Here is a 26114-nt window from a genome sequence, read left to right on the forward strand (position 1 = left end):
ATCATTATTCTAGTTAAGTAATTGGAATAATTGTTTGCTTTAGTAGTTATCTTGCTGGTAAATACTATTATGAGCATAGTATATTTTCCAGTGTATTGAGCTACCTATGAAGCACTACTGTTAGACTAACAAAGGCTTGTATATGTCCCGTGATTTGTGACATCTGCATGCAGGATATGTGCAGCGAGTATCCCCAGCATCAAATGGGGTAACGCATTTGTGTGTGATTAAACCACTTGTCACGTTGGGGTTATGTCTGTAAATGACAAAGTAATGTTTCATCTGTATGCAGTCGTTATACACTGCCTGGTCAAAAAAAAAGTTGCCACCAAAAAAAAAGTTCACACACTCTAATATTTGGTTGGACCGCCTTTAACTTTGATTACGGCACACATTTGCTGCGGCATTGTTTCAATTTCGCTTCTGCAATGTCATAAGATTTATTTCCATCCAGTGTTGCATTAATTTTTCACCAAGATCTTGCATTGATGTTGGTAGAGTCTGACCGCTGCACAAAGCCTTCTCCAGCACATCCCAAAGATTCTCAATGGGGTTAAGGTCTGGACTGTGTGGTGGACAATCCATGTGTGAAAATGATGTCTCATGCTCCCTGAATCACTCTTTCACAATTTGAGCTCGATGAATCCTGGCATTGTCATCTTGGAATATGCCCGTGCCATCAGGGAAGAAAAAATCCATTGATGGAATAACCTGGTCATTCAGTATATTCAGGGGTCAGCTGACCTCTTTCTTTGAGCACAGACTGTTGTTGAACCTAGACCTGACCAACTGGAGGAGGCTCGTATTTATTTGCTTAGTTAAATCCAGGTGACGACCTTTTTTTTGGCCAGGCAGTGTATGTTTTAGCAATTGAATGTGGTCTTTGTTGGCAATCAGCATCGTCAGTCAGTCTGTGAACGTAGTAATGAGCAACGAGCATGACACCTTATGTATAAGATAAAGTAAAATAACATTACCCACCTGGGTAATGTTGGGTAATGACATTTTGTTGTGTATAGTGTTCACCGGCTTTATGAAAACAAATATGAGTGCTCAACAGTGCAGGCAGTGAAGGCTTTATAATATGTACAATAAAAAATTATTAGGCGATTAATTTGACTTAACAGCCCTGTTATGTTAAATTAAGATCCTAAATTGAAGCTTGACGTGACTACATCTGAAACCTTTTCTACCAACTATAGTGTTTATAGGTATTTAAGCTCTATTATTTTTTTACATTAAACTTTATGCCAGTTTTGCTTCATATGGATTGACCCAGTAATTACAGAGACACTGACCATAAACCAAGACATATTACACTAATATCACACTAATAATAGGCTGACCTGCTGCTCTGTCTGGTTAACTCCCAGCAGAAACACCAGCTCGGAGAGGAACATGGCTGCTGCCGTGTTGCAGTGGATGCTCCTGGTGTTGGACTTGAGGCGCAGACAGCATAGAGCCAGGACGGTCATCAGCAGACACAGCATGGACAGGCAAAGGGACGAGTATGAGACCAGAGCCAGGATCTCCAAATCTCCCTCCAGCTGCTGCTCAAGATAAAGGAAAATATGCATCAGTGGCTATATTTACATACACACCAGAAATCTGATCATTATCTGATATCTGAAGTTATCACATTAGTGAAATCCAGTTCCTTTACGATTGTTCACACCTGTGAACACCTATTTCACAATTTAATGCACACTCCATGCTCAAACACAGACACTTTTTCCCACCTTTCCATTTGATCTTACCCATAACCAAATCAAAACTGCAATTGGAAATAACTGAATTAGCAAATAGTCAAGGCTGCAATTTTTTGAAGCACCATAATTTCCTCCACAATAAACAAAATACCCCGTCCTTTTCTGCATAAAAACTGCTGGACCTCTAGTTTAGTGGACCTCTGTTTTGACAATACATTCTTGTGTTAGGTCATAGGCCTATTTTGGTGTGTCTGTTCTCTTGGACACGTTAAAATGTGAAAGTTGAAAAGAATCACATTTTACGGACCACAAACATAAATTGAAAATCACAGTAAACATTTTAGTCATCACTGATTACTTTTTATTTTCTTTTGAGATCATACAGTAAGTCATAGTATGTCATGTGTTTTGTGTCTTAAATTAAACTTGACAAGAACAAGACAGGTGACGTGGGGGAATAAAAACAAGGCTGGAAATACAGTCTTTCAAATGGAATTCACTTTAATCCCTACTACTACACCTATGGTTTCCTATCACTATTAATTTTGAATTTGCCCATTTAAAATTTGTATTTTAGCTAAAAATCTGAAGGTTAATAGTAAGCACAAACTCCCACCACCTTCTAACCAAAAATATGGTTGAGGGCAAAATGCTCAGTGCAGTCACTAACCCTATTGATACAGAATCTAATCTAAAACCAATATAGATTTCTGTATTAACCCGTGTGACTGCAGAGTAAGGCAGAACGATTAATCCAAACTGAAATCACAATGCCCTTTTTGAAGTAACAAAATATCTTCTTATTCTGCATGAAACTGCAAACCCTGTAGTTCAGATTTGTACAAACAACGTTATAAAATGTGATTCTCGCATTAGTTCATTATTTTATTATTACAATAATTGCAATTGAAATGCTTGTCAAAAATCATAATTTGATATTTTCCCCAAATCGCTCAGTCCTACTGCAGACCTGTTGCAAATGCAATGCAAGTAAAACTTCTTCTCACATAGTTATTTTAGGAGGATAAATCTGAGGAAGCCAAGTCCCAGAAAATGTGTTATGATGGTTTGAGCAGGCACAAAGCAGCATGAGATGAGAAAAGCCTCTAGTGGATGTCAGTACTGCCTGAATGACACTCTCAAGGTGATGAAATGTGGGAATGAGAAAGTTGGAGTAAAAAAAGTTCAGGAGCTAGGTCAAGAAAATCTCTTTATATGACATGTTGGAATGCCAAGATTATTAGGTTGATCAATAATAGTGATTTTTCATGTCTTAATATAATCTTAAACAGGATTATGCAAAATCAACTTTTCACAGCTCTTAACCGTGTTACAGTTGTTTTCTCTTCTCATTTACTTGGAGTGATTTATGCATGCTTAAGTAATCTTTAATAGCTTATTTAGGGGCGACAGTGGCTCAGTGGTTAGAGCAGTTTTAATTTTCTTAATCAGTGATATGTGTAGGATTTGGTATCATCATGTAGTCATTTTGGTACAAATGAAAAAAACTCCGCAGCACCATGATGTGTAGGAGGTGCTGACAGCTGCACGGCTCTTTGTTGCGATTTAAAATGTGTTTTGCTGTTTATGTCACCTCAGTTTCACTTCATCATTAAGAAAGTTCGATTTCGTGAAACAGGTCACATACTGTAACTTGTAGATATCTAATAATACCAATAATTGAAACTGTGGAGACAAAATTTTATATCGTAACATCCCTAAAGACATGTAACCCAGTGTTTATGTTAAAACTAAGCAAAAGTAAGGGTGGTACAATTTCAATTTAGGAGACCATTCATTGTAGTCTGGCCAGCTAAGACTATAATTATTGCCAGACAAATCACACCAATCAGAGAAACACATGGTCCATATGTGGTCAAAGAAACATGGCGGCTTACAAATATTGGCTGTCACGTACTCTCATGTTTAGCCATCAGCCACACAGAGCCAGAGTATCTTTAATTGACTACTTACTTCCCACTATCAAGTTTAAAATAAGTTGAGTGGTATTTCTGAGTATTTTTTTATTCCTTGTTAGTCTTCTGATTGGTTAGTCTTCCTCATAGACATATAATTAGTAGACTTGGTGTTTGCTGCTAACGCTATTGTCCACTTAGAATTCAGCTAATCTATGAATGATTGTATTAGCGTTTCCATTACCTTATTTTTTATGCGCATCTTGAAGTATCGTATAAGTAAGAGCGAGGTGGAAATGCACAAATATTGCATTTAATTCACATAAAAGTGTATTTGCTTGATTCAGGTGGATTTTGATTTATGGCATAACACTTAAAACACATTTTGGAAGGTGGAAACGAATTTAACCGTATAAACTCATGAAGCGACTATAAAACCCGTGTGATGGTTGGACACACCTGCACTGGACTAGAGTAGACACAGGTGATGGACAAAGCCAAATTAATTCCATCATCCTGGTTGATGTTGGCAGACAGACAAACATGGCTGCACTAGCACAAAAGATGTTGGCCAACTCATAACTTGCCCAGAGACAATCCATAATATCAATGTTAATTTATCTAGTTTAGATTCATTCAAAATAATTTACAGCAAAATATTTTTCAATATCACTCTAAAAAAGTCATTAGATTATGCAGAACAGTGGGATTATGAAACAAATTCTGACTTTTCAAGGGCTGTTTTCAAAATAACAAATATTTAGAAAGGGCTCAGAATATGTGTGTGTGTGTGTTTTAATCAGCTTCAATGGACAGGAAATATTTTTTCATATTTCCTGAAATGCTTGAAATGCAGTTGAAGAGTGGTGAGAGACATTCAGCAAACTGCTAGCGGGAATCAAATTTATTCACTGAGGCCAACATAGAGCCTAGTTCTGCAATCAAACCCTGAGGATATAATAAAGCATGTGTTAAGATTTTTTTGATAGTAAAAGCACTATGTGGAGAGTATCTGACCTCTCGGTGTGAGCTATCCATGAGTACTCCGAAAGTGCCCAGTCTGTGGCACTGGCAGCGCACATGAGAAGTGTTTCTGTAGACCACCATACAGTCCCTCACTGTCCAGCAGCCCCCCGTGTCCGACCTGAAGAGAGGAGGAGAATTACTCTTATTTAGTGGACGTAAAGTTATGTATGTATATATAAGTCACCTTTCGTAAAAAAATTAAAATAATAGCGAAAAAGGACGTGGAATGTCTTGTTTTGTCTTTGACCAAATACTGTTGAAAACACATATGTAAGACACATTGATGTCTATATAATATCCCAAATCATATCAGTGACAGACTCTCTTACATATACTGGCCTAATGCCAATATCATTTGCACATGTTCGATACATGTTAGATTTTCCTGCCTATTCAGTTTACCTCTTGAGAGTGGAAAATGTTTGCGCATTGTGCTTAACAGCTCCCCTGACACAATATTTTAGTAACCAATCAGAAATATGCTACAACCTGCCTCTAAATGTGTTGTGAATCTTGTGAACAGTCAATGGACTATAAAATAAGCATTGTTCACTTGTTTGAAAGATTACACTGGAAGTTTGTACTTTGGGCAACACACAATGCATAAAAAGTAAAGATTGATCAGATTTTTATTTTTAGCATATTTATCATATTTCTTGTAGCTTTTTATTTTATTTTCAATATTCAAATTTTAAACATGCTTTCACACAAATGCTTTATTGTAAGCCATACAACATAAAGGGCGGAGATGATGAAAAGTAGTAATGGAGTAATAACATATAGTTGCAGTGCTTCACTCACGATGCACTGTGGTTCCACTGCACACACAGGGGCTTGCTGCGATTTGCCGTCTCCAGCAGTCTGAACTCCAGTACCACAGGCTGCTCCAGATGCCCATTCACAAACGACTGGTTATTGAAGACCGACACACTGACCACAGGGGAGTTCATGACTGGGTGACGGGGTAATCTGAGGAGCACACGGAAAAATGTGAAAAATCAGATTCTGGACTATAGTCTCAAAGTCATAAGTCAAGCTAGGACCGATGATCAAACCAGGATAGTGTGTGGGTGTGTGTGTGTGGGGTGTGTGTGTGTGTGTGTGTATGTATGTATATGTATGTGTGTATATATAAAAATATCAATTTTGAATATTGTCCAAACAAAAGCAAAACCTAATTCTTTGTCACATCTCACCTGACCCCCCTCCTGTCTGTGTGGTACTTTGGGGGAAGAGCTGCCCCCAAACTCTTGTAGATGAGCAGAATGACAATGGTGAACGGAGGCTCAGACAGAGACACAGAGCGATGGGCGGCACTGCTGTACTCTTGCGTCTGATTGGTTGAGACTCTAGCCGGGGTGAGGCCTGGGTTTGGAGCTGACAAGACTGAGAAGGAGAAGAGTTAATACCAATAAGTTTAACTTGTAGAAATGAATTAATAAATGTGAGATAAAAAGATAAACAACACATATTCAGTTCTGACTAAATGCGAATGAGAAAGTTTTGAATTAGTTCTGTTACGACTATTTCTGGAATTTGCTGGAAATTGGTTATTGTTGTTCAGTGTAGATCTAAAATCTCTTGAGAACTACAACAACTACTACTAATATTATTACTTTAGTTTCTATTCTATTACTACAATATAAAATATAAATACAAACTACTGGTAATTCAGTTATGCCAACTGCCCACATTTTAACTACTATACACTATTCCCTCCTACTACTATTACTACTGACACCACAACTATTGTAACAATATTACTACTTCTACACTACTAAATCTCACCTTCTTTTTCTGCACGCTCCCTCTCCCTCCAACTGTGAGTGTGGAGGCGCTGTGGCACCAGAGCAGCAGGGGGCAGCACCACATGAGTGTAGGGATCCCACAACGTTTTGGCCCTGAACAGAGAAGTGTGGTATCGGGGAAAGCGACGCCGCACGTGTGTGTGGTTCTCTACCCGGTCCAGGTTCATCACTGAGAGAGAGAATGTGCATATAAATAAACTGCATGTGTTAAAGGATAAAATGTTTTCTCCTTGTATTTAGCATTAAACAATAACATACATAAAACATTATTTTATTATTTAGTTCATTTTAAACTGCAGTATCTAAAAATGGGCATTTTCTATCTATGGGGTATTAAATACTAACTAATAACATATTTAGATTACCATTTTACTGTTTATTGTTTTGAAAATGCTATAATCGCCATAAACAATGCATCAACATGTTTATAAGTTTGACTTTCGTTTTTGACACTTTTAAGTCTCCCCTCCCTTTCCTCCCTTCAGAGCGCTATCACAACACAATCAGCATCCCGCTAATGAAACTACTCCACACTATTTATGGAGAATTGTTGTGTGGGTGCATGAGTGACATAGGCTTGTGGCCTGAGCATTGGACAGCACTCATTACAGCCCAATATGGCCAAGAGAGAGAATACTCAAAATACTCAAACATGCATGGATGATATATAATACCTCTTCAGGCATGTTTCTAATCATGGAACAAGGTTATAACATGATAGAAAGCTCAAAAATATCAATTTAGTATAATACCCCCTGTTTAATCTAAAACATATTAATAATAGTAACACGTCCACTGTCAAAACTGATCAGCTCTTCATTAGGGGTGTGCAAAAATATAAAAATAACGATATATCGTAACATTTAATTTAATGATAGTGTCAATATCGTGGGCTGCTGTATCAATTTAAAAAACATATTTTACCAAATTATTCTGTCACAGCACTACAATTGTGTGGCTTGTTTAGAGGAAAGAAACTTGTTTATGCAATACATAGATTCACTGTTTTTCATTATTAAAATTGAAGCTTTGCATGGGCAGAGGTTTAACAAAAACTTTTAGTATCACAGTTGTGATTTAGATGTTGTAATCCTTTAGAGCAGTTAAACTGCACATGTCTCTGTGTACATGTAAATGTAGACAGAGTATAAACTGTGGATGGATACTATTGACCAATGGAACAATCTGATGTGTTCTTCTAGTTAGTCACATGCATTAAACAAAATGCACTTTATGTTCCCGTATTGTCAGTGAACGAGATAAATGAACCATTAATGTTTATTTTTGGTGAAAATGGGACTGATCATTAAGTCATGAAAGCCTATATTTTTCACTGAATTGTATCAAATCGATTTGAAATATATCGCATTGTATTGTATCAAATTGAAAAAGTACTGTATCGAGATGTGCATTGTATCGTGCCCTATGTATTGAAGTATGTATCTGCAAAATCTTAATGATACCCAGCCTCACACGTCATAGTGGGATTTGACTGTAGCAAAAAGCAGATTACATAGGGAGTTCTCAAATTTTTTACACCAGATGTTCTTCTTGACACAACGAGCCACATTAATAAGTGCTGCAAGTAAAGTACCATGCTCAGAGGCACAACAACAGTATATGCCTTAAGCATGAAATGTGGACTGACTGTGGATATTGATATTTGAGGAGCAGATTCTATTACAATACTTCCTGTCTAAACCACATTTCCCATAATTCCACACTCCCTCTCCTTCGTCTCTGTGTGTTTACGTAGTCTATGGGTTTCATATCGACTTCATTGACTTGGTTTGGTCAAACTTCATTTAAATTGAGGCCAGAGTGCTGTTGACTCAGAGATTTGACGTTAATAGACCTTGCCAATGGCTTATTAGCAATTCCTAGCAGGACAGTGCTAGGGGTATCCAAAAGTCGGGTATGTTTTTTGTGCACTATGCAACTTTTCTGGAATGTTCCACAGTATGCCAAATTATTTACTGTGAGTTTATTCAATCACGTCTTTTTATTGCTGCAAAAGAGCCTTGAAAAATTCTAACAGTGAGTGAGATTGCCTCTTCACAGATTTGACCTGTAACTTCGCCTGGTGCTGTCTGCCTGATCCAATGTAGATAAATAAGCTTAATGTCATACTGTAGAACATTCCAGGCAAAGCATAACTTTTTAGCCATTTAAAAAGCACGATTTTCATGTTGGATGGTTTACTTCACTGAAAAACATGCTTCCTTCCTCTTACAGGGCTTGCATTTCCACAAACCTGACTCTTATTTGGCCTAGAAAAAATCCTCCTAAAATTCCTCAGACACATGTACAGGCGTCTCTAAATGTCCACATACACATACACTGTACATATCCATACATTTTCATTAGCAGACTAGATTTCTGTCTCATATTCTTCGCATTGGCTTAAAATTCAATAAATCCTTTGAAAGCGTGATAAAGCAATCGTCTTCACAGTCCTTTCCCCTCACAAAGCCCCGAGCTCTCCTGTGAAATCTCCCATAATGACTCATTGTGAGGCAGAGATGAAGAGGCCTAATGCAAACACGCGGATTTCACACTCCCACTCAGAACACGGGATCAGATCTACAGCAGTGCAAAATGTCCCCAGAGCAAAAGAACGACAGCAGCCAAGAGACGAGCGGGAGAGAGGAGAGAGAAAGTGGGAAAAAGAGAGAGAGGAGGAAAGAAAGAAAGATGAGAGGAGGGAGGAGACAGAGTGAGGAGGAGAGAGGAGGGAGGAGAAAGAGAAAGATAAAGAGAGGAGGGAGGACAAAAAGAGAGACATACAGAGAGAGGAGAAAGTGGCACAGAACAGGCTGAGCAGAGGAGATAGGAGAAAGCAAGCATTTAATTAACACAAATATTAATTAATTCAATAGGTTATGTGTTCTTGAATATGAGGATGGAAGAATTTCAGACTAAGCTGAAAATAAAAGCAAGAAACTTTTTCAGCAATGATGTAAACGGAAATGCTCTGATTTGTTTTGGACACAGGGAAGAAGATTTTGACAGGCCCAGTAGCAAAAATATATTTATATCCTAGTTTTAGTTGTAATTTAGTCTTGGTTGAGACCTGGTATATACCTGGTTATAATGTATCTTTCAGTGGCGGGCCGTCAGGGCCAGCAAGGCCTTCTCTACTGGCTTAAACATGCTCAGAAAAGTGAATTAATTTTATTTTATTTTCATAAATATGTAAACAAAAATATTATCTGTTCTCTTTAATATGACATATATTATATCCACTTTGTTGAGTGGCTTCCAATGTTGTTTGTTGTGGTGGAGTTTTTATCCACTTATATTTCAGCTAACTTGTGTTGTCAGGCAAATTTCATTTTCCTGGGGCCTTTAGAGTAAAAAGAGCAGGCCCCGTCCACTTTAAGCAGACACAGACACAGTCAGTTTTAATAGCCAATCAGATCTCAATTCTGCATTTCTGGGTTAGCTAGAAGGTCCTACACAAACTGGACATGTACATGTCCTGTGATTGGATACACATTTGCATGCACATTGATACAGTGTGAAAGGCGGCAGTTTGAGGAATGTCAAACTAAACCCGGAGATCCAACAGCTATTGCTATATTTTTAACCCATAATGGCTGAAGGAGGAGAAGCGGTTGATCTGGTTGCAGATATACTTTCCATGTCATTTTCAAGACGTTTCACGAACAGCTGGATATTATGAGAAGAGGTCGGCCAACCCCTGAGCTACCTAACCTGTCCCAGCAAGGAAAAGGGTTTGTCTGTCATTTCCAGATGAGCAACTATGAACGGTACCCGTGGCTCAGAGCTTCTGAGAAATGCTGCAAATTGTTCTGCTGTTGTATGGCTGGGCACTTATAAGTTACGTTGCATTTAAAAACATTTGAAGACACTCAAGTGGACCTGCAGCTCAGCGAACAGGCACACAGGGAGACGGAGCTCCACAATGAAAAGTGAGTTTATAATGTTAATAATAATGTGACACATTGAAGTCACCTCAGTTAAAACAGCACTAAAGTTCATACAATCTCAGCTGTGCCACATTTTCAGTTATTTGCTGTTGTATAACCTATTGTCAAAAAATGCTAATTATTATATTTACTTTATTTTCAAAGAATAGTTTGTTTTATTATTGTCTGGTTGGTGTCTTATATGAAACAGTGACATTGAGCAGTTTATTGGACAGACTTGTTACTTGTTACTCACATAGCATAATTTTGGTGGCATTTTGTTTGGCATCTTTAAATTGCATTTATATTTTTAATTCTTGACTGTCGTAACGGTGCAGATAGGACCAAAGGATGCAGACCAGAGCAGTTTTACAGTGTTTATTTACAGCGGTGAAAATGCAGTCTTTAAACAGGTCACAAGAGCAGGTACAGGAACCGGGGAGCGGGAGACGGGTCAGGCGGGTGCGGTGCAGGTAGAGGCGGGCAGGACAGGACCAGGACGGGGATAGAAGCAGGTGCGGTACCAGGGCGGGCGGAGCAGACGAAGACCAGAGCGGGGAGCGGGTGACAAACCAGAGACCAGGACCGGACAGGAGACGAGACGAGCAGGAGACGAGACGAGCAGGAGACGAGACGAGCAGGAGACGAGACGAGCAGGAGACGAGACGAGCCGGAGACGAGACGAGCAGGAGACGATACCGGGACTGGAACGTGACGGCAGGAGCTGGGCGAGTGGAGGCAGGAATGTTTTACACGCGGACGGTCTGGCACCGAGTGTAGACTGCCAAGCCTTCTTGTACTCAGCAGCAGGTGGTGGTGATTAGGCTGATGCACCCCAGGTGTGCACGGGAGGAGTCAGGCACTCCACCCAGCTCCAGACACACAGGTAGGGGAGGGGGAGAGAGCACGGGAGGACAGGGAAACTGACATCATGACAGTACCCCCCCCCTAAGGTCCACCTCCTGGTGGACCCCCAGGCTTGTCAGGATGAGCGCGGTGGAAGTCTCTCACCATGTCGGGGTCCAGAATGCGTGCCCTGGGCACCCAGGATCGCTCCTCCGGACCGTAACCCTCCCAATCGACGAGGTACTGGAGGCCCCTACCACGGCGACGAACGTCAATCAGGCGGCGGACGGTGAACGCCGGGTGGCCGTCAATGACTCGGGCGGGCGGTGGGGGATCGGCCGGAGGGCACAGGTCGCTGGTCCGGACTGGTTTAACCTGGGAGACGTGAAAGGTCGGATGAATCCGGAGAGACGGGGGTAACTGGAGGCGCACCGCCGATGGATTTATGATCCTCATGATCTTAAACGGTCCCAGGAATCGGGGGGACAGCTTACGGGAGTCCGTCTTCAGCGGGACCGTCTTGGCGGAGAGCCAAACCATCTGGCCAGGTTGGTATACGGGCGCCGGGACACGGTGGCGATCGGCCGTCGCCTTAGTGCGCGCTCCAGCCCGAAGAAGGGCCGCCCTGGCCTTCTTCCAGATCCGGCGACAGCGCTGGAAATGGCGCTGAACAGACGGGACGGCGAGGTCCCTCTCCTCCGTGGGAAAGAGAGGGGGTTGATATCCCAGCGATGCCTCGAAGGGGGACATACCAGTGGCGGAACTCACGAGGGAGTTGTGAGCATACTCTATCCAGGGCAGGTGAGTACTCCAGGTCGCGGGGTTGGCGGAGGCTGTGCACCGTAGGGCCGACTCCAGGTCTTGGTTGGCCCGCTCCGTCTGCCCATTAGATTGTGGATGGAACCCGGACGTGAGGCTAACCGTGGCCCCCAAACCGTCGCAGAAAGACCGCCATACCTGAGAGGTGAATTGGGTCCCTCTGTCGGACACGATGTCCACCGGGATGCCGTGGAGTCGGAAGACATGACTGGTCAGCTGGTCGGCAGTTTCTTTGGCTGTGGGGAGCTTAGGCAGGGCAACGAAATGGGCGGCCTTGGAGAAGCGGTCCACAATGGTGAGAACCACCGTGTTCCCCTGGGAAGGGGGAAGGCCCGTCACGAAGTCCAAGGCGATGTGGGACCAAGGGCGACGAGGAACTGGGAGAGGATGCAAGAGACCAGAAGGGGGTGAGTGGGAGGCCTTGGCCCGAGCACATACCTGGCAGGCGGCGACATAAGCCCGGGTGTCTGTGTCCATCGTGGGCCACCAGAAGCGTCTCCTGAGGAGGGAGAGAGAGCGACCGGCACCAGGATGGCAGGCGAAACGGGAGGCATGGACCCACTGGAGCACCTGAGACCGGACAGAATCGGGAACAAACAGTTTACCTGGAGGGCCGTTACCTGGGTCGGGGTCGTTGGTCTGGGCCTCTCGGACGGTGTCCTCGATATCCCAATGGACCGCGGCCACCACACACGAGGAGGGAATAATTGTTTCTGCGGTGACCGGGCTATCCTCCAGGGCGAACTGGCGGGAGAGGGCATCGGGTTTGACGTTCCGAGATCCGGGGCGGTAGGTGAGGAGAAAGTTGAAGCGGCTGAAGAAGAGGGACCAACGAGCTTGACGGGGATTGAGGCGCCTGGCGGACTGGATGTACTCCAAGTTTTTATGGTCGGTCCAGACGATGAATGGTTGCTCCGCCCCTTCGAGCCAGTGGCGCCACTCCTCCAAGGCCAGCTTTACGGCAAGGAGCTCCCGATCCCCCACGTCATAATTGACCTCGGCCGAGGACAATCGCCGGGAAAAGAAGGCGCAGGGACAGAGGCGGTTGTGGGGGTCGAACCTCTGCGAAAGCACGGCCCCCACTCCCGAGTCGGAGGCGTCGACCTCCACGATGAATTGCCGTGAAGGGTCGGGCTGGTGCAGGATGGGAGCGGAGGTAAATAGTCTCTTAAGCTTCTCGAAGGCTGTCTGCGCCTCAGGAGACCAGGCAAACGGCAAAGCAGGAGAGGTGAGTTTAGTTAAGGGCGAGATAACCCTACTAAAATCCCGGATGAAACGTCTATAAAAATTGGCAAAGCCGATAAATCTCTGGAGCTGTCTCCGGCTGGTAGGAACGGGCCACTCAGTGACAGCCTGGATCTTTTCAGGGTCAGCTCTTACTTGGCCCCGCCCCACAATGAAGCCCAAAAAGCTGACCTCCTCTGCGTGAAACTCGCATTTCTCAGCTTTCACGAACAGTTTATTCTCGAGGAGGCGCTGGAGAACCTGGCGAACGTGCTGATGATGCTCCTGGGGGGACCGCGAGAAAATCAAGATGTCATCCAAGTAAACAAAGACGAATCGGTTAAGGAAATCACGGAGCACATCGTTGATGAGGGCTTGGAATACGGCAGGGGCGTTGGTGAGACCGAAGGGCATAACCAAGTATTCGAAATGTCCCAGGGGTGTCTTGAAGGCCGTCTTCCATTCGTCTCCCTCCCTGATGCGCACCAGGTGGTACGCATTCCGCAAATCCAACTTTGAGAAGATGGTCGCACCGTGGAGGGGCGTAAATGCCGAGTCCAGTAAGGGAAGCGGGTATTTATTCTTTACAGTTATATTGTTCAGACCCCGGTAATCAATGCAAGGCCGCAGGGATTTGTCCTTCTTAGCCACAAAGAAGAACCCCGCTCCCACGGGTGAAGTGGACGGGCGGATGATTCCGGCAGCCAGGGACCCACGGATATAGTCCTCCATTGACTCGCGTTCAGGTTTAGACAGGTTATATAGCCTGCTAGATGGTAGTGGGGCACCCGGCAGGAGGTCAATGGCGCAGTCATATGGACGGTGGGGCGGTAAAGAGAGGGCCTTGCTCTTGCTAAAAACCTCCCCCAGGTCGTGATATTCAGCAGGCACCGAGGACAGATTGGGGGTGTCTGGGGACGGATCAGCGACAGGAACGGACCTCCCGGCCGGAGGGAGGGCGGACCGAAGGCACTTGGCGTGGCAATCGGGACTCCAGCCCGAAACTCCGCCCCTGGCCCAATCGAAAACAGGGTTGTGGGCGCGTAGCCAGGGGTAACCAAGGACCAGAGGAGAAGCGGAGGAGGACAGGACATGAAACTGACGGTTCTCTTGGTGGTTGCCGGACAGAATCACGGTGACAGGTTCTGTGATGTGAGTGATGTGCCCCAGAAAACGTCCATTGAGCCCCTGGGCATTTAAGGGGCGTTCGAGGGGCTCCAGGTAGACCCCGAGCTGCTCCGCGACTTGGGCATCAATAAAGTCCCTCTCAGCCCCGGAGTCGATAAGGGCGGAAACGCATAAGGTCTCTGTGCGAACGCACAGGGTGGCGCTGAGCCGCAGTCTATTAGAAGAGTCCAGGATGTGTTGCTCGCCCACCAGTACTCCCAGTGCTACTGGTGGGCCCCCCCTTTTGGCCGAACTGGGCAAGTGACCACATAATGTCCGCGCTCACCGCAGTAGAGGCAAGCCCCGGCCAGACGACGCCTCCGTTGACGCTCCTCGGCCGACACAAGGGTCCTGTCGAGTAGCATGGGCTCATCCGGCGGGGGCGGGGCAGCGCGTGGCTCCGGCGGGACCGGTGACCGGCGTCTCTCTCGGCGACGAGCCCGTAGGCGGTTGTCTATACGGTGAGTGAGGGAGATGAGGGTCCGCAGGTCGGGGGGTTCGTCCCGGGAAACCAATTCATCTTTCAAAGTCTCGTTCAGGCCCCGCACAAACACAGCCCGCAGCGCGCTGTCCGTCCAGTCCAGCTCCGCCGCATGTGTCCAGAATTCAATGGAATAATCCGCTACCGTCCTGGAGCCCTGGCTGAGAGTCAATAACCGGGAGGCAGCATTGTCCTGGTAGTGCGGGTGGTCAAACACCAGCTTAAACGTGGACACAAATTCATTAAAATCCAGGCTATCCACAGACGTCTTCATTAGGCGCGCCTCTGCCCACTGGAGAGCTCTGCCCCGGAGTAATCCACATATATATCGGATCTTGGTGGCCCCCGAGCTGAAACGAGAAGGGCATTGCTGGAACATGAACTCGCACTGGAACAGGAATCCGCGACAGAGGTGAGGTTGTCCAGCATACGGCTCCGGATCCGTGCCTCTCGGCTCCGGGAGGCGTGGCGGCGCTCCGGCTGCAGCAGGCGGGGTGACGAGGAGCGCGGCCACCTGGTGGTTAAGCTGTGCCACCTGCTGGGACAATGTCTGATTTAGCTCCAATAGAGTCCGAATGGATTGTTCATGCTGACCCAGCACCGCCTCGGGGTGAGAGTGCGTGAGGCGGCGCGTCTGGTCCGGATCTGAGCCTGCTTGGTCCATAGTGGCCAGACCGTTCTGTCGTAACGGTGCAGATAGGACCAAAGGATGCAGACCAGAGCAGTTTTACAGTGTTTATTTACAGCGGTGAAAATGCAGTCTTTAAACAGGTCACAAGAGCAGGTACAGGAACCGGGGAGCGGGAGACGGGTCAGGCGGGTGCGGTGCAGGTAGAGGCGGGCAGGACAGGACCAGGACGGGGATAGAAGCAGGTGCGGTACCAGGGCGGGCGGAGCAGACGAAGACCAGAGCGGGGAGCGGGTGACAAACCAGAGACCAGGACCGGACAGGAGACGAGACGAGCAGGAGACGAGACGAGCAGGAGACGAGACGAGCAGGAGACGAGACGAGCAGGAGACGAGACGAGCCGGAGACGAGACGAGCAGGAGACGATACCGGGACTGGAACGTGACGGCAGGAGCTGGGCGAGTGGAGGCAGGAATGTTTTACACGCGGACGGTCTGGCACCGAGTGTAGACTGCCAAGCCTTCTTGTACTCAGCAGCAGGTGGTGGTGATTAGGCTGATGCACCCCAGGTGTGCACGGGAGGAGTCAGGCACTCCACCCAGCTCCAGACACACAGGTAGGGGAGGGGGAGAGAGCACGGGAGGACAGGGAAACTGACATCATGACACTTGACAGTATTTGTGAACTTAGTTTCCTACTCTTAATTATGAATGCAATGCATGCTTAGTGGTTTTAAATGCTCCTGAAATTAAGTGTCGCTTGACTAGCCTGTTAAGGTGATGCTGTAATGTGTAAATGGGACGTCACTGAAGGCCCAACGGTGAAATACACAGCCCGCCACTGGTATCTTTCAATATTAACATAATAATTGGCATTTTCAATTTCAAACATATTCCTTCAAAGTCTGAATTCTGCTTCAAACCACAAGTTTTTACTGTCTGTAGACCTTACAAAGACCCAAGCTAATTATTGACAATTAGAAATTACTGAATCTCAATCTTGATTAAAATTTGACTAATTGCATAGCCCTTTGATCATTTTTTTTTTTTTTTTTTTATAGATTAGACCTACTTTTGTTCTGGTAAATCCTAGTATTGTTCTATACATTTAAATAAACATGAAAACAACAGGCAGAACTGTGACAGTTTCAATAAATTTGTGTGGTCATAATTTAGTCCTTAATAAAACCTATGATGTTGTTCCTTGTCCTATTTTAATAATATAAGCCCTGCTTTTCATTTAATGAACCTAAAATACAACCAGAAAATCAAGTACTACATCTTGTTACAGCATTTTGTATATCGTATTTTGATAGCCACATACCAATATTTGGAGCGACGAGGGCCACAGGGCTGAGGTGAGTAAGCTTCATGTTCTGAGCTAACGTCTGCGCGTACTGCCCCATGAGGTCGGTGAGGTGAGCTGGACCCGAGCCCAAGGCGTGAGGCTGATTCTGGGCCAGAGAACGCCACAGTCCTGCTGCAGAGGGACCCAGGAGCACGCTGCAGCCACGAACTATGTTCTGGAAGAAAGTGATAAGGATAATTATTCATAGATTTAATTGAACGATTATGAAACAAATAGAGATGCAGAGACAATGGGTAAATTAGTATTTAACCAGGACTAAAGAAATAAAGTTGTTTTTTTTTTAATGCTCTGAGTTCACCCCCCTTTGCTCTCCACATTAATTCACTCCCCCTACAGAGAGCTCACAACACTATAGGCATGCATTTTGCTAATGAAGCTACTGCACATCACATCAGGTTTGTGAAGTTGTAGTATATTCTTTTGTATCATAATTTTTATGGAAAAATGTCCTGCAGGAACACGTGTGACATTGGACAGAATAATACTGCTAACCATCAGGAGTGTCCGAACAGGGCGTGGGAGAGATTGCTAGATTACTCAAACATGCACAGATGACATATAAAACCACGTCAGGCATATTTTTGATGTTATAACATGGTAGTAAGCTCCAAAAATTCAATTTTCCAATTCCAAAGTTATTTACAATTGTATAATTTTTTAAATAATGCAATTCTTTATTTTCACATTTTTTGTTTTGGTGGACAAGGATGTTATCAGAAAGCAGAACGAGCGCCTTACTTGGGTTGCCAGGTTCTACAGCTGAAATCACATTGTGCTCGTGTCTTCTGTATATCAGACAATTGAATCCCAGGTGAACTTCTGTTTGTAGTACATTTTAACTACCTACTTTTAAGAGCTGAAAAGTCTTTAGACAGAATAACTTATTAAAAATGTCCCTTTTTGAATCAGAATTTTGTGTTTTGCCATCAAATTATTGGAAGTTGCACATCTAAACTGAATCCAAAATTCTGAGTTTCACCAAATTTAAAAATATTCCCTGTATGTTTTAGGTAGTACCTCGCTGAAGTCTCCGTCTTGAGTAGCTGTTAGCCCAAATCCGCTTTGCTGCGTCTCAAAGGTCAGGAGGCGGGACAACAGTCGCTCTGCGATCATGAGGTCATTTCCATAGAGACGGGAGGTGGACTCAGTCACATCTCGGAGCTGATGGGCCAGCTCTACTATGTTATTCAGCTCTGTCTCATTTCGCTCCAAAAAATCCAACTGTAAAAAAAAAAAAAAAAAAAAAAAGATTTCAAAATTAAAAACCTTAATGTGGACTAAAGTAATTTTGGACTAAACCAAGATTAAGACAGACCTAAGATAGAAAAGACTAAACAAGAATTTATTGAAACAAAAACTGGACAAAGCAGAACTGCAGAAAGTGAAAATATAAACTGTAACTGCAACTTCACTTATTAAGACAAAGTTGACAAAAGTGCTATCATTAAACCAGACTTAATTGAGACTAAACCTGAATGGAAATATAACTAAACCTGGTCTCAACTCAAATTAAGCCTAACCTTAGATTAATCAGAACTAAATCAGGTAAATAATAGGACTCAACCAAAAATGTGAACTCACAGCAGTGTTGAGTTCCACAAATGGAGGAGAGGTGCAGTTGTAGAGATCTGGCTCAAGCCAGCCCCTCTCCACATCGCAGTGTCTGATGGCTGCTCCTGTGAGACAAGAAAAAACAGGAGGGTAAACAAACAAACTAAAAGAATCTAAAATAATCTGCATTCATTTATTATTGGCAAAGAAAATATATGAATCTCAAAAATGGAAGGGGAAGAAATAACTAAACCATGGGTGTCCAAACTTTATACTGAGGGACAAATCTTGAAACATTTGAAGCAGAGGGCCACAGACTGGTAGTCTATAATACAGTGGGTCATTTAGATTGGTACATTTTACAATTACTTAAATGATGAACTTTGTCTTTTGCAATCTATCTAAAACAAAACTAAACCATTAGTAGACTAATTTTAACCAGGTTTAAAACAGAGAAAGAACAGGATTAAACCAGGTCAACATCAGTTACTTTTGAATCAAATCCAGACTAAACCAGACCTTACCGACAGATCCTTTGGGGCAGGGGACAGCAGCTGGGAGATTGAACTTTGTTCGGAGCCACCAGATCCCAGAGGTGATGGTCTTGGGACAGCCATCATAGATCACTGTAGAGAAAACAAGATATTTTACAGATAAAAACAACAACAAAATGCCATAAGTACTAATTATCTTAGATACAGTAAACACAGACTACATAGAGACTAAGCATGGAGAAAATCTGATTAAACCCTAGCTAAACAAGCACAATTTAAGGTGAACTAAACTGAAATGAAAGCACTACTAAATCAAGACTAGCTATATCAGGACTAAACCAGATCTAAATGATGACTTATAGGACAAAACAAGAATAAAACTGAACAAGAACTAAACCAGGACTAAACTGCAAAATAAATCAGGACTAAACTCTAACTGACTTAGACTAAACAAGTCGTCAACAAAACCCAGACTAAACTACAACTGAATAAGACCAGAACTAAACCGGGACTAAACCGGGACTAAACCGGGACTAAACCGGGACTAAACCGGGACTAAACCGGGACTAAACCAGGACTAAACCAGGACTAAACCAGGACTAAACCAGGACTAAACCGGACCTTCACAGCCATTGTTCGTGACTTCGGCAAAGGGATTGTCACAGCTGTTGCACTGGCGACCGATCACTCCAGGTCTGCACTGGCATTGGCCGGTTTCTGGGTCACATGACCTGGAGAAGGAGCCAATGGGATAACAGTCGCAGGGTAGACAGGATTCAGAGCCACGGGGATGGTAGTGGAACTCCTATGGGTTGAAAAAAGGCACAAAAAATAAATAAAAACCATGGCTAGGAATAACAATGTATAGCAATGATAGAGGATATAATACAACACACAACACCAACATATGTTAACAATTTTCAAAAAATATGCTCATTTAAAAAATTCTAAACCAATTTAACTTTTTCAGTTCTGATAATGACATTTTGGCTTTAAGTATATGACAATCTCATATCAACCAATATCAGAGTAGAGATTGAAAACCACATTTCTTTCTAAATCTATGATTAGAACAATATATCACAGAAGATGAAGATCAATTAAGATTAAGAAGTTACATTTGGTCAAACCATGTTCACAGAAAGTACTGTAATTTATGCATTATCTTTTTATTTATACAGGGGGAACCCAATGACATTACATGGGCTCTCATTTTCATGGGCGCTCTGTTTAAAATGCATTACAAGCAGATAAAGAAACAAAACAAACAAGTCCATATAAAACATTAAAAACAGGTACAGGTGTGTGTATAAAAATTTGTTACCAGATTATTAAACTACAATTGTGTCACCAGCGCATTCAGTTTTTCCTTGATATATTCCATTTTTGTAAAGCAAAACAGATAAAATTCCTCTTTCCCATTTCAGTTTTGGTGTGGCTAGTCCTTAGTCATGTGATCTGGTATTAAATGTTCCAGTATCAGTGATTAACAAGCAGGTGATGCTTTCTGGCAGTTTTTGAAATAGTCCCTATAGATACATTTCATACAGCACTGTTCTCTTCTAATAGACAGTGATGGCCAACGTACTTTTTCATAGAGAACAGAGTGATGGGTTTTAATCCATCACCTGTAATAAAACGAAGGGCAGCAAAATAGTGGATCCAACGGTTTCCAAGCAGGGGCCGTGTGCACGTACACCACATCCCCATAATCCAGTACGGAGAGGAGGGTTGCTTGTACTGTTTCTTTTCATTTTTTGTAATTTATTGGGATAAAATGTTTGTTTCTGTAATAAAACAATAATTTAGATTTTAAACTGTTACATAATTCTGAGATATGTTTTTTAAAGCATAAGTTTTTGTCAAGCCAAAGCCCAAGATACGTATAAGTGCTCTTTGCATCGATGTACCATTTAGTGTATAAAGATTTGTAGCTTGCGCATCACTTAAATGTTTTTTAGATAAAAATACCTATACCTAGTTTTATTGCATTCAATGGCAGTGTAAGATTTATGAGGGAATGAGGGACTAAAGGTCTAAACCAACCAGGTCTAACCAGGGTCTAAATCAGGACTAAACCAAGACTAAACCATAACAAACTAAGACTAAGCCAGGACTAACACAAGAATAAACTACATCTAAACCAGGTCTAACCCAGGACTTCACATGTACCTTGCATTGACACTGCCCGCTGGTCTTGTTGCAGTCTGGGTCGAAGCCTTTGTCCACATCACAGTTACATGGACCACAGTTTGGAGACCCCCACCAACCTCTGGGACACTGCTGCTCAATCCTGGACAAGAGCAGAGCAAAATGTGAGGAAAAACAGGGTAAACTAGGACTAAACCAGAACTGTATAGCTCTTTACAAACAGCGCCCCCGAATGATCTCTGACATATAAAACCATGACATAACAATATCCTATTAGTCACAAACATGGCTTTTACAGTAACTCCTCTTCTCTCTGATCGTCCTGGGTCTTTCATATTCTGTCTTGTAACATCTTCGCATTTTTGGAAAGCTCTTAAAACGCCACAGTGAATTATTTCAAATGTAAATCCTCTTTTTCCCTCCTGAGACTGCACTTCTCTCACTGCTTTTACTCATGTTTGATCAAAGACTGACAGAGCTGTAGTGTTAAAGGGAGAGAGACCTGAAATCTTTATGTAGATTTGGTTGATTTTGTGGTGATGCTTATGTCTGCTTTTATCATTCAGGAGATTTATGCCACAGAAAGTGCAGTAGTAGAAACAGCAATACAAGGAGTAATATTAGTAGTGGGCTATTAGTGCCAACCTGGTTGTCTATAGTAGAAGTAGTGCTGAAGTTGTTGAAGTAGTACCTGTGTTGGCAGCACTGTCCGTAGTGGTTGTCTTCACTGTCACAGATGTAGTAGTAGTTATAGTAGTAGTGGCAGCAGTAATATTAGTAGCATTAGTTATAATAGTAGTAGTATCTGTCTTGACAGTACTGTCCGTAGTGGTTGTCTCCACAGTCATGGGGGTAGCAGTAGCAGTAGTACCTGTATTGGAAGTACTGTCTGTACTGGTTGTCGCCACAGTCACCATTGCAGTAGTAGTAGTAGTAGTAGTAGTAGTAGTAGTAGTAGTAGTAGTAGTAGTAGTAGTAGTAAGTAGTAAGTAGTAGTAGTAAGTAGTAGTAGTAGTAGTAGTAGTAGTAGTAGTAGTAAGTAGTAGTAGTAGTAGTAGTAAGTAGTAGTAGTAGTAGTAGTTAGTAGTAGTAGTTAGTAGTAGTAGTTAGTAGTAGTAGTAGTAGTAGTAGTAGTAGTAGTAGTAGTAGTAGTAGTAGTAGTAGTAGTAGTAGTAGTAGTAGTAGTAGTAGTAGTAGTAGTAAGTAGTAAGTAGTAGTAAGTAGTAGTAGTAGTAGTAAGTAGTAGTAGTAGTAGTAGTAGTAGTAGTAGTAGTAGTAGTAGTAGTAGTAGTAGTAGTAGTAGTAGTAGTAGTAGTAGTAGTAGTAGTAGTAGTAAGTAGTAAGTAGTAGTAAGTAGTAGTAGTAGTAGTAAGTAGTAGTAGTAGTAAGTAGTAGTAGTAGTAGTAGTAGTAGTAGTAGTAGTAGTAGTAGTAGTAGTAGTAGTAGTAGTAGTAGTAGTAGTAGTAGTAGTAGTAGTAGTAGTAGTAGCAGTAATATTATTATTAGTAGTACCTGTGTTGGCAGTACTGTCCATAGTGGTTGTTTCCACAGTCACAGATGTAGCCGTGGGAGGAGGTGGGTTTGCGGTGACACTTGGCTTCATTCTCACATGGGTTTAGGTGACAGGCGTCAGTGCAGCCTTTACCATAATATCCTGAAAAGAGACACAGAGAAAAATTACATTAAAAGATACTAAACAATTTTTACTGCACAAAAATCAAACTGGCACATCTTTCTTGAGTACATATTTACACTAATGTCAACAATTACAATCTTGTCCAGGCTTCCATTCAATAAACATTTTAATTTAAAGCAGGTCATTTTATAAATATATTTTAATTTAAAGCAGGGGTCTCAAAATAAATTGGAGCAGGGACCAAAGTTATAAAATCACTGTTGCGTGTATGCGTGGGGCGTGTATTACATTATACATATATTATACCATATAGGTATAATAGGCTACAATTGATTGTAATTATTATTATAATATGTTATAATCATAATATACTAGAATTCTGTATACATAATAAAAGACAGAGGCCCTCATATAATAATAGGCTCGTTCATGTGTACATGATTATTTTTTACACTTTTAACCAGTATTTCTAAATCCTGAAGTGTCTCTGTGTTGCTTTCAATTAGCCATATTTTCAACCAGAGCACCAGAGTAAATCTTTATTAACCTTTGATTAGATACATACGATGTAGAATGCAGTGAGATGGTAGACTACTTCTTTCCCCAGCCACCACTCCTTTAGCTCATTAGGCTGCTCCTCTGGCTTTCTGTCACTCCTACTGGTTTCTAAAGCTTCTGTTCTCACAATCCACGGTGAGCCACTACTAACAAAATTAAAAATTGTCCCAGGGGCCACATTTGGCCTGTGGGCTGCAAGTTTGTGACCCATGATTTAAAGCCACAAATATCTCAATAATTTCTGCTCTTTTTCCATAGAAACATGGAGTGATTTTTATCCAATTCTCAGCTATCTCTAAGCTGCATTTTATTCAGAAAGGAAGAACAGATTCTGTAAATATTTTGTCTCTGTATATCCTATACAACAACAAACCGCTTTGCATAAATACAAGTTGAAACTGACAAGGTAATTGCAGCAATTGAAAAGTCCATTCTTCTTTCAGTGTCATCTTCAAACAAAGACAAGGCACAAGGACATCCAGTCATGAAGGCTGGGTTGTGAGTTGTAACAATGGTTATGTAAAAATTGTGTACCTTTTTCTTCCCCTGAGGATTAAGAAAAGAGATAAACAAGAAAATGTAATTCTATAAGAAGAAATTAAACCAGGACTGAACTGGGTCAAACCGGACATACCAAAAAACAAAATGTCATCTTTAACAAAGGGCTTAACATTTAAAGAAAAAACAGGACTAAATCTGGACCACCTTATAAGGAAATCAGGACTAAAACGACGTTAATCAGGACTAAATCAGAATCCGAGACTAAATTAGGACTAACCCTGGACTAAGCAAGGACAAATCACGGACATATTCAGGACCAAACCATGCCTAGACCAGAACTAAACCAGTGTAAAAGTAGAAATAATTCTGCACTTAACGCTGCATTACCCAATTTTCAATCCACAACAAGTCAAAAACTAGTTCCTACAGCTCTCACAAAAACTTTGGCACCTTGCAGTTTTCATAAGCACATGTTGGCCATATGTACAACTTAAAACAGTAAGTTTTTTTTTTTTTTTTAATATGGCAAAGTTAAGTCAAACCTATTGTGGCTTATAACTGTTACTTCCAGGTTAGCAGCAATAAAGATGAGAATATGAGAGGCAGATAGTGCGCATCAATCTTATTTTCACAAAATTCTGCTTTTACAATATACTGGTTACAGTTTCCAACATTTTGAGGACTTTTAGCCATTTAGATGATATAATATTTAATTGTCAATTGCTATGGTAACAGTAGCGGTTAAATTAAGCTTCCAGGATCCTCTGCCCTCACCTATAGTTAACAGCTGCCTGTGCCATGTGTGTGTGAGTGCTGTGATTTCTCTTTAATTCCTGTTTTCGTTGCGTTGGGCGAAAACACTTCATCATTTTCGATCTTGTGCTATATCTCTTAGCCGTGGTCATGGAAACGCACAGCAGAGATGGCCTTGGCTTTTTCACAGCGAAGGGAAAGAAGCAGACGACACAAAAGATAAAACGGAGCGAGGTGGTTTGTCAGGCTCAAGGACCATCACATTCTAACTTTATGAGAAAATATGAGGAAAGTGGAATTTATCTGGCACTGTTCTGAGAAATGTGCATAGAGAAGGCATTACACAAGTGCTTGTATGTACTGTAGCAGAGCGGTTAGTCTGGTCCTCTAAATCTTACTCTGGAGGTTGTGGGTTAGACTCCTGATCTCTCTGCGTGGAGTGTGCAAGTCCTCCCTGTGTAGCTGTGGCAGAGTGGTTATCATGTCCCCTGAATCACTGCATTTGGAAATACTGGATTTAACTTATGAGCTCCTTTAATGAAGAGGTAAACTAAGAGCAGGATATTACAATATTATCAAAGTATCAAAATAATTGTGGGGACTGTTTAAATATATTCCATTGCTCCTGTGCTTGAATGTATATTTTTGCTGCGGCAAGCTGTAAAGAAATGAGTTATTTCACACTTTTGAAATATAAATTCTTGGGAATACCTAAGATTTTTTAAGTTGCATTTTACAATACTGTTCCCCACAATATCTTCCTTAACATAGCAGAGGTGAAATATTGTCATAATATTACTTTATTTTACTTGGTTTTGTTACATCTCTCTGCATTACTGTGGTAGAGTGATTATCCTGCCGTCTCCTGCCTCTTAGTAAGGATATTGTGAAATAATTCCATAAACTGTATAAAGAGGGGGACCAAGAGAGTGTGATGTAACCCATATCGCTCAGCTCCAGTCAAATAAATCTCATTGAGGTTAGCAGTTATGATGTGATTTTGGAGCTGGGGTCCATATTTAGAAGTCCGACTGCGAGCATCATAGCAACCGAAGAGCCAATGCGGAGTGAGGCTGTTGAAGGTAAGGCCCACCGCTGTTTTAGCAGGGAGCGGGCTCTTAGAAACGCTGTCAAATAAAACCTGTTGCTAACACTAGTGAGAGCGAGCTTCATTTACGGACACAATAGCAAAAATAAAAATGCCAGAATCATGTAGAGCGGGTTAATATGAACATTTTAGGACCATAATGAGGACCCTGACAGCAGCAGTCACAGAGAGAGGGGCGACTGTTTTTTTCAATATAAAGCAAATTGGACCCAAAGTTGACGGAGAAGGAAGCGAGCCCATATTCAGCTCCTACTAGGAACGCAGCGGCTAGCAGGTTAGCTATGTCCAGTTATATATACAGTCTATGGATAATTCCTGATCTTTGTGAGTGGAGTGTTTATATCCTCCCTTTGTTATTTTGAATTCCCACCTCTTACTCCCTCCATCAAGACGTGCAAGTACATGTGAAATGACTAATCAAAAACTCTCTTAGTGAAT

At 42.4% G+C, this 26114-nt stretch overlaps 1 protein-coding gene across 1 annotated transcript in view; it reads right to left on the reverse strand.

The window, feature by feature from the left end:
- The window catches only part of celsr3 (cadherin, EGF LAG seven-pass G-type receptor 3), a 100999-nt gene that overhangs the window by 15926 nt on the left and 58959 nt on the right, over nt 1–26114 (reverse strand). The window contains exons 18-29 of the mRNA XM_055223352.1: nt 22633–22774; nt 21142–21262; nt 19591–19774; nt 19000–19101; nt 18506–18600; nt 17942–18145; nt 16880–17078; nt 6440–6628; nt 5848–6037; nt 5453–5620; nt 4643–4769; nt 1347–1550 (exon numbers count right to left, since the gene is read on the reverse strand). Of these exons, the coding sequence (XP_055079327.1) occupies nt 1347–1550; nt 4643–4769; nt 5453–5620; nt 5848–6037; nt 6440–6628; nt 16880–17078; nt 17942–18145; nt 18506–18600; nt 19000–19101; nt 19591–19774; nt 21142–21262; nt 22633–22774 (1925 nt within the window). The remainder of the gene's footprint in view (nt 1–1346; nt 1551–4642; nt 4770–5452; nt 5621–5847; nt 6038–6439; nt 6629–16879; nt 17079–17941; nt 18146–18505; nt 18601–18999; nt 19102–19590; nt 19775–21141; nt 21263–22632; nt 22775–26114) is intronic.

This window comes from Periophthalmus magnuspinnatus, chromosome 7 (genome assembly GCF_009829125.3).
Source record: "Periophthalmus magnuspinnatus isolate fPerMag1 chromosome 7, fPerMag1.2.pri, whole genome shotgun sequence".
NCBI classification, from domain to species: domain Eukaryota; kingdom Metazoa; phylum Chordata; class Actinopteri; order Gobiiformes; family Gobiidae; genus Periophthalmus; species Periophthalmus magnuspinnatus.